This window comes from Malurus melanocephalus, unplaced genomic scaffold, assembly GCF_030028575.1.
Source record: "Malurus melanocephalus ecotype Western Australia unplaced genomic scaffold, MMel_1.1 scaffold_457, whole genome shotgun sequence".
In the NCBI taxonomy this organism is placed as follows: domain Eukaryota; kingdom Metazoa; phylum Chordata; class Aves; order Passeriformes; family Maluridae; genus Malurus; species Malurus melanocephalus.
In genome coordinates, this window is record NW_026623689.1 from 7,893 (window position 1) to 19,397 (window position 11,505).

General features: G+C 47.8%; 1 protein-coding gene and 1 non-coding gene across 2 annotated transcripts; one reads left to right on the forward strand and one right to left on the reverse strand.

Annotated features, from left to right (window-relative positions):
* Positions 1-65: 65 nt before the first annotated feature.
* TRNAI-AAU (transfer RNA isoleucine (anticodon AAU)) lies at positions 66-139 on the forward strand. The gene has a single exon. It is a non-coding gene; the product is annotated as a tRNA-Ile (tRNA).
* Positions 140-1,837: 1,698 nt separating this feature from the next.
* On the reverse strand, positions 1,838-11,295 carry LOC130582039 (mitotic-spindle organizing protein 2B-like). Its single transcript, XM_057380523.1, has 3 exons — positions 11,123-11,295; positions 10,886-11,028; positions 1,838-2,062 (listed from the first exon to the last, which is right to left on the reverse strand). The coding sequence occupies exons 1-3, from the start codon at positions 11,266-11,268 to the stop codon at positions 1,902-1,904; spliced, it is 450 nt and encodes a 149-aa protein (XP_057236506.1). The 5' UTR covers positions 11,269-11,295; the 3' UTR covers positions 1,838-1,901.
* Between the last annotated feature and the right edge of the window lie 210 nt (positions 11,296-11,505).

An 11,505-nucleotide genomic window follows, 5' to 3' on the forward strand; every position in this document is an offset into this window, starting at 1 on the left:
TTTCTTTCTTTTTCTTTCGAAGGCCACCACCGGACCACCAGCTGGCGGCGCAGAGGACGCAGCRCGGCCGGTTAGCTCAGTCGGTTAGAGCGTGGTGCTAATAACGCCAAGGTCGCGGGTTCGATCCCCGTACGGGCCACCTCACTTTTTCTCGGATTTCGAAGTTTCTTTTCCCATCTGATCTGTCTTCCCTTTTTTTGGCAATGATGATACAGGGAAATAGTTTGTAGGAAAAGAGATCCTGCCTGCACCATTCAGCCCTGGTGGATGGTCCACTGCRAGACCTTCCAGGGCCCTCCCCCTGCTTTCCCTACTCCTCCATTTGCAGGTGTTCATTCCTGTTTAAGGAAAGATTTCACTGATCACTTGTGGCAACAGCTTCAGCAGCTCTCCATAGCTGGGACTGACCTCCATGACAGGATTCAGATGTGCAGCACTAACCATTGCACCTACTGGTGCTGTGGAGGGGGTGAATGAAGGTCAGATCTCGGCCACAAGGGTTTATTGTGACCATCTGACAAAAGATCAGACTCAGCTGGGGTACAGATGGAGTCCTGGTGGGCAGACAGGGCAGTGAAGTCAGGTGCCCTCAAGGAAGGAGTGTTGGGGACTTCCCCCTTGAATCAGGATGCTGCCCAAGGTCACTCCATGAGATTGAGAGCCCTTAATTTATTGGATGTGTGTTTGCACATTCTGTGTTACCCTTCTAAAATACTGAGAATTCTGAAGTCACTCAAGTAGTACAAATTCCATTTGATATCACAAATCTCTAGACACAGCTTTAAATAGTTTGCTTTGCTTATCTGCCCCAAGGTGCTGCACCCAGGCCAAGCYCCAGCTCACTGCAGACCCCATCTCCAACTCTGAAGAGACTGGAGGTAACAAGGCTGAGATTATGAGAGGGGTTGGACATGGGGTGGGGGGTGACAGGGGCCAGGGACATGGATAGCTCCAAGGGATGTCAGGGTTGTAGTTGGAGCTCAGGCATGGGACTGCAGCCCTGGGTTGTCACGCTGGACCACCCTTGAGCATCAATATTCTAGAATATCAACCTCCTTYCTTGGGTGCCATTTTCCTCCAAGGCTTGATGGCATGAGACTGTATCAAGCAGATCCCCAGAGAGGCCARAGTCTGCTCTCCTGATGCCTCGCATTGTGATCGTAACTTGTGGCTGGCTGCCTATCCTCAGGCCTCTGATTTCCTCACTTTTACCAAGGGAAGCAGCTGCAATTTGCTACCTGATCAGAGCAGGAGAAAAAGCTACAGACCTTGCAAATCTCATTTAGCACCTGAAGCAGGCCTGTGAGAGACAGATCTTTAGTTTAAGAATCACCACCTACCTCCCATAGAATGGAGGCWCTTTCTCCGAATTAAGGACAGGGAATTCATTAACAGCCCCTGAGCTCCCAGAGCCATTGGGAGGCACCTCACTGCCTGCAGACCCTCTGGAATGATGCATGGTAGCAGTTGAGCTCTAAGAAACCCACTTACCTAGTTTAAGTCCTTGTATGTCTCTTGCCCTAAGCGACGGAGCTGTTCCCTCCCTTATCTGGYACAACCTCCTCATCTGACCTGGCTCTTGAGGCAAAGGGGCTGTAACGCTTTGTAAATCACATCAGCACCACTGGGAGTACTGAACATGGGTTTATGTCTTAGAAGAGATCAGTCTGGTTTCAGATATGGCTGCTAGAATGTCATAAACAGGCACATGGGGAAAACAGGGCAAGCCAAATGCAAGAATACTTTACGTGGCCAAAGGAAGTTTCGGAAATAGGAACCAACAGCACTGTTCCCCGTATTACAAATCATGTTTATACCTTAATACATACAACACAAGCAGCTTTAACAAGCACAGTTTATATACATTGTCAAATCAAAATCTATCTGTTCCAAGGCCTTATTTAGGTACTGTTGCCTCCCCCGCTGTTCTTCCCCGAGGTTCCTGCCTTCTGCATCCTGCTTGCACTCGGCTGTCGGGGCATCCTCTGGGCAGATCCTTCCCGGCTGCTTCTTTCGGCCACAATCTGTGTCCCACTGACAGCAGAGCTGGCTTTATTTCTCCCTGAATAAACAAATACATCCATTAATTCTCACATCCCAACTCAAGCATCACGACACAGCAGCTAGGCACAAGCGTTCCCTCAGGAACCATGCAGGAGGAAAAGCTCCATTAGATCTCAAACGATCCATTAGATTTCAGCATCCGGTGCAGAAAGCAAATTGGTGAACTCAGCCCAACAGGTATCAGTGCCATAAAACCCAAAGAAGTTGCAGTAGAAGCATTTTTAATTGTCATGAGGTTTAATCTACAAAGTAACCAGCCTCTGTTCCCCTCATTCTGCAAAGAACAGCAGCATAGCAAAAAGCACTGTTCGAACACCAAGAGCTTCCAACACCTCGAGCTGGGATAAGCAAAAGGGTGTGCCAGTGTCCCCCAGTGGCTGAGGCTGCCACCACATCATCAAATCACAAACACGTCTCTCCTTATCACTTCTATCACTGAATCAGCAGATTTGGATTTCCTATAATTTTCTGGGGTTTTCAGGAACTCAGACTCCTACAGAGGACTTCCCAGATGTTCTTACTGAGTTCAGAAGGTGAGTTCCCCACCTGGGAGTGACGGGCTCTAAGAGGCAGTGGGAGCAGGGAGCAGTAGTGAGTACAAAGGCAGAAGCTGAGGGAGGCAAGGGGCAACAGGATCCTACCAGAGGAGAGAGTGACAGACTCAGTGTTGCTAACACAAATGTCAGGAGCAGATGAGGGATACTGACTTTTCCTGCCACTCCTTCCAGTGAAAAGTAGGACTCACTTCAGGAAAGAGAATAAAAGGAATGTGATGCACAGCTTTTACTAAAGATGGCAACCTCCATGAGRCATCATAAAAGTGAATAATAGCAAGGAGAAAACAAAACAGGAATACAGTGGCTGTAATTACATGCATGCAATCAAATGACGAGTGAAATTTTGGCAATCATTATGAGAGCAACTTTCACAAGACCAACAGCTGCTCCACACTCTCTAGAGTCTCCATGGACATGGTTTGGAAATCATTATCTTGGATTATCTGTGCTATGGACTGTACAGTTACTTACCAGACCATCCTGTCTCCTTGGAGYAGCTGTCTGGGAACAGGACTCACATCAATACTACTAGTTAGCACCTTGCTGCACCAGAAAGATAATCTGAGAACTTCCAAGAGTAGGTGGCCACTAATCATATGTAAAATTTGGGAGGCACAAAWATCCATTCACTTATCCCAGCCCAGTCAGGTGCTCTTGAAAACCTCTCTTCTTGTCAAGCACAGAGGTGATGTGCCAGCAGTCACCATCCCAAGCCAGCCAACTAGCCTTGCCAGTTGTGTTGTAGCTCAGGCACTTTAAGCAACTTCACTAAAGCAAGCGCTGTCCATGAAAACACATCGCGCAAAACCAAAACACACCATCTCACAGTATTTGAGAGAAAAAGTAGCAGGAGTAAAAGCATTATTTACARTGATGCTTTTAACAATCCTGGACATGTACCCCAGGTGAATGTCCTCCCCCTTGTCACATGCATCTGTCTGCTGAGAGGGCAGGTTCTCAACCCCTATACAGCTCCAGCCATGTGCACACACACACTGGTGTCAGGCCCTCAATGTTCTGAACCAGCTGAAACAACTWGGGGAGAAAGAGTCATTTGACTGAAGAGAAGCTGCGCTCAAAGCATATGCACTCCATCACCCTAGCCTTGAAATAAGAGTTAAACTGCATAAATATACGCAATGTATTTTTGGAAGCAGTCTGAACAGACCTATGCACCAGACAAGCACAGCTCCTGAAGTGTGCAGGGACAGGCAAGCTTTGTGCTTCCCTCTACACTATATGAGATAACAGACTCAATTACCATAAAACACAAAAGGAGCTCATAGACCATAAAYGCTCTGTAATTCAAGTACTACAGAAGAACAAAAGGATTTCACTCATATTTTCCCTGATGACACAAGATGTCCTTATCTTGAATGTGTCTGGCTGTCACAGAGTAACAGCAGCCCAAGCAGCTGCAGAAGCAAGAGACAAGCCAAGAGAGTGCCTAACCAAATACCTGCCTTCCCAAAGATGACCCCAGAACCAGAAGCTGTTTACCWCCTCAAGAGCCAGGCACTGTTTGGGGAGAATGGTATATGCACACAAGCAGTCTTAAGTACCAGAGGCAGGAAGAAGCACTGCCTTGTGTCAAGCAGGAGGCAAGAGAAGATCAATCAGCTTTAGCAAAGAAAAACTGCAACTCCAAATATGCTCTCAGAAGTAGAAATCTGAAGTTCTTCTCTTTCAGTCTCCTCTCCACTCAACTACCGCTTTCCTCAAGGGATCCCTTTCTGCCTCTGAGCAGTAACAAAGACTGTGGATTTTTCTCATACCAGTAAATAAATAAATAAACRCATAAATATGTTAGTACATTTACTTATGGCACATAARGGATACCAGGGCTGCAACACTCACAAGATACCTCCGGCAATGCATATTGACATAAACAAGCTGGCCTCTTCTGCAACACCATTCTCWGATCTTCAAAGCTGCTGCCACATCTTCAACAGTTAATACATAACCTGAGCTCTTTCCAGAGCCAAAACATCACTCAAGAGCCCAAATCATTCATCTCTCCTGCTCTTTTGATAAACGGCTCCTTTCAAGACTGCACAGCAGAGCCACAGAAGCTTCTCTGCCATCRCTGATCAGCATGAAACACACCAGCCTTTTCCCTACAAATTCTCATATGTCCCTGGCTGCTCCTCATTGTACTAGTTTTCACCACCACACTTGGGATATCTCATTTTCTCTCTTTCTCTTGTACATAAGATTACAGAAAGAGAACATGGAGAAGAGGTCCCTCATTTTTTCAGAGATCTCTACTGAGTCTATATTTAAGAGATTTTATGAGTCTTTCTTTGGTAGGGTGGGGGGAAAGAATGAATTGTCTGTCACTCAGAGTTATTACTCAAACTTGTATCTCATTACTTTCCTCTCCTGGGAGAGGAAAGGTACAGGAACTTTTAACCAAGGGATATTTTGGCCATCCAAGAAGGCACAGTATAGCTGAGAATTTTATCAGTTCTAAAATAACTGACATAATGATCATTTCTGTACCAGAAGATGATAGAGGTCTATAAACTGAAGCCAGTCAGTTGCCTACAAAGAAAAAAAAAAAAAAAATTTAAAGTGCATTTTGGAATGTAAGCCTGGGGGAGAGGGAGAGGAACAGCAACTTCACATCAGGAATGTCCTGTGCATAGAACTGATCCTGTGTATTTACCATGTCCATCATTCCACAAAACAAGAATAAAGGCCTCTAATTCAAAAGGCTTAAACTCTATTGTTACGGTAGGAAGAGCTGCAGGGAGTGAGAGTTTCAGGAGAGGATCCAGAAGGCAACCCAACTGCTCCTAAGTGATTGTAGGAAATCCACTCATTGGGGTGGATTACTGGAAAACTGGAAAAAAAAACTGAATATGAGCAACTAAGTAAGAAAACCAAAATTAGTCCTTTGATTAGTCCCATATAAGTCACCTATAGGTCATTCTACAGATTTTTTTTTCAGAGAAGACGTGCAGACCATGAAGTGTCTGGGAATATTTTCAGGTGCAAGGCATGCATTGCCACTGCTCAGATCCCATGGAGATAATTAATTTATAATTAAARCATAATAGCCAGTATAACCCACAGGAAAATTCACAGTATCATGTATAAACCCCAGATTAAATAAATTTAAGATAAATCCTTAGCAACTCCAAGGGGATTCCCTCTGACATATCAGAGCGTTACACAGCATTCTCCTTGTCAGCATTATCCTTATCTCTTTAATACAGAAGTCTACACTACAAATCCCAAATAAAGTCAAACCCTGAGAGAACTCAAGGCTGAGTGAAAGAGGAATGCAAAGCAGGTGGCATGGTCAGCCAGCAGTACCCAAAAGTGCTGGCAGTCACCACTCCAAAAKGCTGGTCACAGCTAAAAACAGACAGCACAAGGGGAAAGAAACAAGGAATGAGAAAAAGGGATGAACAGGAAAGGACGAAAAACCACAGAGATGGCAAGAAAAACAGACAGGGAGGACAAAGATGGCAACAAGCTGTSTAATRCACAGAGGAGTATTTAGGAAACAAYTGAAYAGCAACACAATTCTGAGGCCTTGATTGTATCTAAGTATTTCTACAGGAAGCAAGTAATTCTGCAAGGGCAGAAAAGGACTTATGATTCTTCATAGCATATTTTTTTCCACACAGACCAGAAAAACTCACCCTGTGAACCTTTGACAGAGCCCATGGCTAGTRATGGGCTCAGTGGTTTTTCCAACAGGCACTGGAGTGTGACAATTTCCCTGGGCAGGAGAGCATTCTGACCCCTGCTATGCACAGCTCCTTTCTTCCTGTGTCACTAAGTTCCTTGCAGCCTTAAAATCCACTCACCAAGTGACAGATCCACAAAGSAGACAGGTTTTGAAAAGCAAGCTCATGGTAACAACACATTCAGAAGACAAATTTACTGGGGTAAAACTTTGGGCAGTACTTTTAAGGAAAGACACTTTTTCTGYGGAAGCAGGCAATGACATCAAAAAYATCAAAGACWATTCATCAGCCTAAAAAAAACCCCAGGGCATTGACATGTGCACGTGTATATGAGGTAGAAAACTGCAGGGGAACCAGCAGGGACTTGAGGGTTCGCTGATAGAAACAGAAAACACAGCAGTAGTAGGTGAGGAAATAGGATACTTAATTACATACCTGTCTAGTCTAGGCCAAACTCAACACCACTGTCCTTAACATAACCCTCCCCCTCACACACCTTGAAAGGATACCTGGGAATTTCCTTCTCTTTCAGACCAGCACTTTGCCTCCCAAATAAAATGTTGAGGGACCATTTTGAATGTAGCTCACAATAAGTTGTATCCAGCTAAATATGTCAGATGGATGCTCCAATACCCATACACAACAATTTGCAGCCAGTTGTTATGAATTCAGTTACCAGCCAACACAAAATGTGACAGCTATATTCTGTGGGAAAAGACAAAGTCACTCATTCATTTCAGACTTCCTGATGCTTCATCAGCACAAATGCTGAAATAACTACAGGGCAACCCCCACCACCACCAGTGCTAACCAGAACTGCTGCAGCAGCCTTGTTTTAGCTGTTTTAAAAAGCCTCCCTGSAGTATGACGTGCTGGGAAAACTAAGCCAGGATCTCCTTACTGATACAAGTGGAGCAGAGCAGGTTTGGGTGATCTTTGGTGAGACCTGGATTCCTTCAGCCACATGTCTGCCTTCTGATAGGGGAGGGAGTGCAGGGGTTGAGCTGAAAGGCATGAAGCAGCTTGAGAAGCCTGCACAGGACAGGTACAAGCACAGAGCTTGGGCTGGAACCACACACAAAAGCCCCAGCTATGCAGAAGAGACATCTCCCCTCGCGAGATGCCTGGTCCTGCGTRGAAGCTGCACCATCCTCTTCTTAAATGGAAGCAGCATATTCCAGCAAGAGATGGCAGTGCCAACAGCAGATAGCACTTAGGTTCCCCTTCTCTACAGCAGCTCCTAAAGGGAAAGGAGGCAAGGCAAGGCAAACCAAACACTCCTGCAGAACAGATCCAGCCCAGAGGACACCCCCAGACACTCTATTAACACTTACCCAGCTCCTGAAGGATGGACTTGGACTGTGCCAGAACTAGAAAGCTCAGTGAAAGAGAAGTGATTCTTTTTCAAGTTGAAGRATGGTAAGTTTAGAACAGGTATTGGGAAGAAATTCTTCCCTGTGAGGCTTGGGAGGCCCTGGGACAGACTGCAGACAGAAGCTGGGGCTGTCTCATCCCTCAAAGTGTCCAAAGCTGTGTTTGATGGGGCTTGGAGCAACCTGGGATAGTGGAAGGTGTCCCTGACCATGGCAGGAAGTGGAATGAGATGAGCTTTAAGGTCCTTCCAACCCAAATCAGTCTCTGATTTGGTGATCCTTACAGGAAAGACTGAACAAAATGTCCTCCATATTAACAAGATCTTACCAGCACTTCTTATAACTCACAGAAATGAAAACACATRACTAAATTTGTGGTAAGCCCCTSCTGAACTTAAGTTCGRCCTAAAGCATTTTCTGAACATTARCTTYTCAATGGTAATTTTATTCACGAAGRAATTAGCTGRTGTCAGTAGGTGTGGGCAAAGTCACCTGGGCTGGCAGAAACTAAAAAGAGAAGCTTTCATTTCAAGTGAATTGGTGCTCTTATTTAACACAAGCTTACAGAAGACACATCTGAGAAGCCCAAGCCTTCTGACAACGTGTACAAGTGCTATCCATCAGAATTTGGTCAGGGGTGAGTGTTAAAAGAGGAGGCCCAAGTGCCTCTTCATCACCAGTACCAATCAACAGCTTGCAAAGAGGGCAAATCCAAGCTTAGCACTTAATGTTTGATCACATCATCTACCGCAGAACTGTGGCTTGATGGGCACAATCTTCCTGTTTCAGCAATTCCAGTGCATTAACTGGCACTGAGGACAGACATTTTAGCCTTGGGAAATTAGGCAGCAACAGGCCAAACTGGCCACCGAAAGTCAAACCAATACTGGCACCACCATCTTTCCCTGAACTTCACTTCGCCTTTGGCTCCAAGGGCTTGCCCCGGAGCACTCCTGGATATCACCTTGTCAATTTTAAAAGGATACTACACAGAMAAATGCCCAGCTGGACACACTAAAACTGAAACCTGACTCAGACAAGGAGATGCTCTGCTAAAGATGCAGAATGAGCACCAAATTAGGCTCCCAAGAAAACTGTTAACTCCTGCCAACAGTGCATCTAAGGTGCCTGCAGCAGGGTGGATAGTAGAAGGGCATACCAACTCTACCTTAGGGATTCTGACTTTTCCTCTTGAGAAACTTAATGCTGATTAACAAACAAGAGGCCATTAGCCTGTTTCAAACCTGAGCCAGTCTACTATCTTACAGCAGAGGCTCACTGCTAGAAAAAAAAGCCTCATTTATCCATAAAGTACCACTCAAAGAGCATATATGAGAGAACAAAAGCTGTTCCACATTATTGACAGACAGGAACAAAAACCTCAGCAACATTCCTTCACAATTTAACCAGCCTGTAACAGCTGGAACATCAACAGGGGAGAAGAGAGAGCAAAATTTAACAGCATCTTTTGTTCAAAATCTCTGCTCTTTTGGGATGTTTCCTCTTAATGTGGTACCAGAATAGCACGCTGCTTCACACTTAAAAAAAAATCCAAGTACTGTGCCTCTCCCATTTTACTCAGGAAAACGTTGTCAGACAGGTGTCTTCCCTTGCTGCTGCGCATATCCAGTCATTTCTCAGTCACATGTGAGGCTGTTCTTTTCATTACAAACACCTTCTCTGCAGGAATTCTTAACCAAGAGCACCTCCTTAGAAAGGGAAATTTGTTCATGGTGAGTACAAGGAGTCCTGGACACTTCACCCCCACACTCCATTAGGGCTTCAGCAAACTTCCTGAGTTCTCCTCAGCTGCTCAAGGAGGGGATTCTCCTTGGGCTCTGCCACTGTGAAGGCGCCAGATTGTGGCATAATTCTTTATCCCAAAACTATCTGCTTTTCAAATGAAACTCCATCTCAACTTCACTTTCTGCAGGACTTGCAAGCACAGCCAAGAGAATAAACCACTGCCCAGCCACAATGGCAGCCTCAGCAATGAGACCAGATTAAGTGTTACTATGCTAACACAGCAGGGAAACCTCACTCTCCTCCCTCCTATGCCCACCAAGCTTTCTTTCTTGCCCCATTCACTGTGCTCCAAGCACAATCCTTGCTGACAGTTACTTTTTCAACTTTTGCCTCAAAATTCAGCAYAGGTCAACACAGACCCAGCAGCATCAACTCTGTTCTCACCCTGAAACAGGGGGACATGACAGGACATGACAACACAATTTGACTTGACCTCATCCACTTCCAGACACYTGCCCTTCTGACACRTTTTTGAGYACAAGAGAAATGAACTTTTTCACTGTGAATTCAGGCTTAGTGACGGAATAGTTAGTCAGCAGACTTACTTTAGTTACTTCTCTTTGAACCTTTTGGAAGTAATTCAGAGTTGGTGAGTTATCAGCAAAAYGTCACTTCAGGGAGTAAACAGCAGTTTTATTAGCACTGATTAGGGATAAAACATCATTTTATATATATGGCACAAGTTCAGGGCTATGGTTGTTCTTGTCCATAGRGATTAGAGCAGCAAGGAGAGATAAACGCATTTAAAAGCAGTAACTATTTTAGCTGGCAGTTCCCCACAGCCTTCTATTTCATCTTCCCACAACAAATACCATCTCTATCATCTCTCCATCTCGAGGACGGAAACCACTACATGAGTGTTAGAAGCCACCAGGCACATGAGGACAGAATAAAGGAAGCATCACAGCTCTCCTCCTTTTCCGGGGAATCCTCATGGCCCGGAAACTTTAAATTTTGTTGMGTTATATTCAAACAAAGCAATACTGTATAATATTGTGAAATAAAGCCTTTTTCTGTTAAGAGCTCGGCAAGCAGAGTCAGGAGCCTAAAAAACAAGTGCTGCGGCAACTTCCCCCAGTCCCCGCGCTGCCTAAAAACGAATGAAGCACCCGGGGCGCGGGCAGCGGCGGGGCCGGGGATCACACCGAGCGGGCCCCCCGGGMCGAGCCAGTCACCGGGCCCGGCCGAGCGGCCCGCGGGCCCCTTCCCGCCAGGGGCCGGGCGCAGGGCAGCGCCGAGCGAGCTCCGGACCGCGGCGGCCGCAGCGTGAGGGCCACGGGCAGCGCTGCCCGGCCGCGCTCGGGGCGCTGTGCGCGGGAACACAGCGGGGAAGGGCCAGGCACCGCCCGCCGCCCGCCCCGCTCCGCCCCCGCACAGCGCGTACCTCGGGTGTCGGCGGGGAGCGGCGCCGGCGCGGAGGGGCCGCTCTCGGGGCCCGGCGGGAGCCGCTGCCCGGCGCACATCGACTTCAGCACCTGGAACACGGCGAGCGGCGCCACGTTCATGCGCAGCAGGTCCAGCAGCACCCTGCGGGAGGGGGGATACCCGGCACCGGGAGCATCCGTCAGAGGGGATTCCGGCGGCACCGCCGGCTCCCGCAGGTGCCGCCCCCACCGCTCACCGGAACACCTCCGGGTCCAGCCCGCTGCCCGCCGCCTGCGCCAGCTCGAATAGCTCCGCCTCCTCCGCGCTCAGCAGCTGCTTCCGCCGCAGCCGCGCCTCCGCCATCGGCGCCGCCGCCGCCATTCCCGCCGCCGCCTCCGACATGGCGGCCAGGCCCCGCCCCCGCCGGTTCGCGCCTCCTCACGCCAGGCCCCGCCCCCCGGTTCGGCCCCGCCCCTCAGCGGCCCCGCGCCCGCCGGCCCGGCCCTGCTGTTCCCGGTGTGGCCGGCAGGCGGCAGCCGCGCTCCAGCCCCGCTCCGGCCGCGGGCCCCTGCATACGGCAGGGGCGCACGAGCAGTGCCGGTGTGTCCCCTGTGCGGTGCCCGAGCAGTGCCGGTGTGT

What these genes read in the sequence shown, in the direction of transcription:
- LOC130582039 (XM_057380523.1), bottom strand. Translation starts at nt 11,268, where the DNA reads ATGTCGGAGGCGGCGGCGGGAATGGCGGCGGCGGCGCCGATGGCGGAG. An exon ending in CTGGACCCGGAGGTGTTCCG is followed by an intron (nt 11,029 to 11,122) that starts GTGAGCGGTGGG and finishes CCCCTCCCGCAG; the next exon opens with GGTGCTGCTGGACCTGCTGC. An exon ending in GCTCCCCGCCGACACCCGAG is followed by an intron (nt 2,063 to 10,885) that starts GTACGCGCTGTG and finishes TTGTTTATTCAG; the next exon opens with GGAGAAATAAAGCCAGCTCT.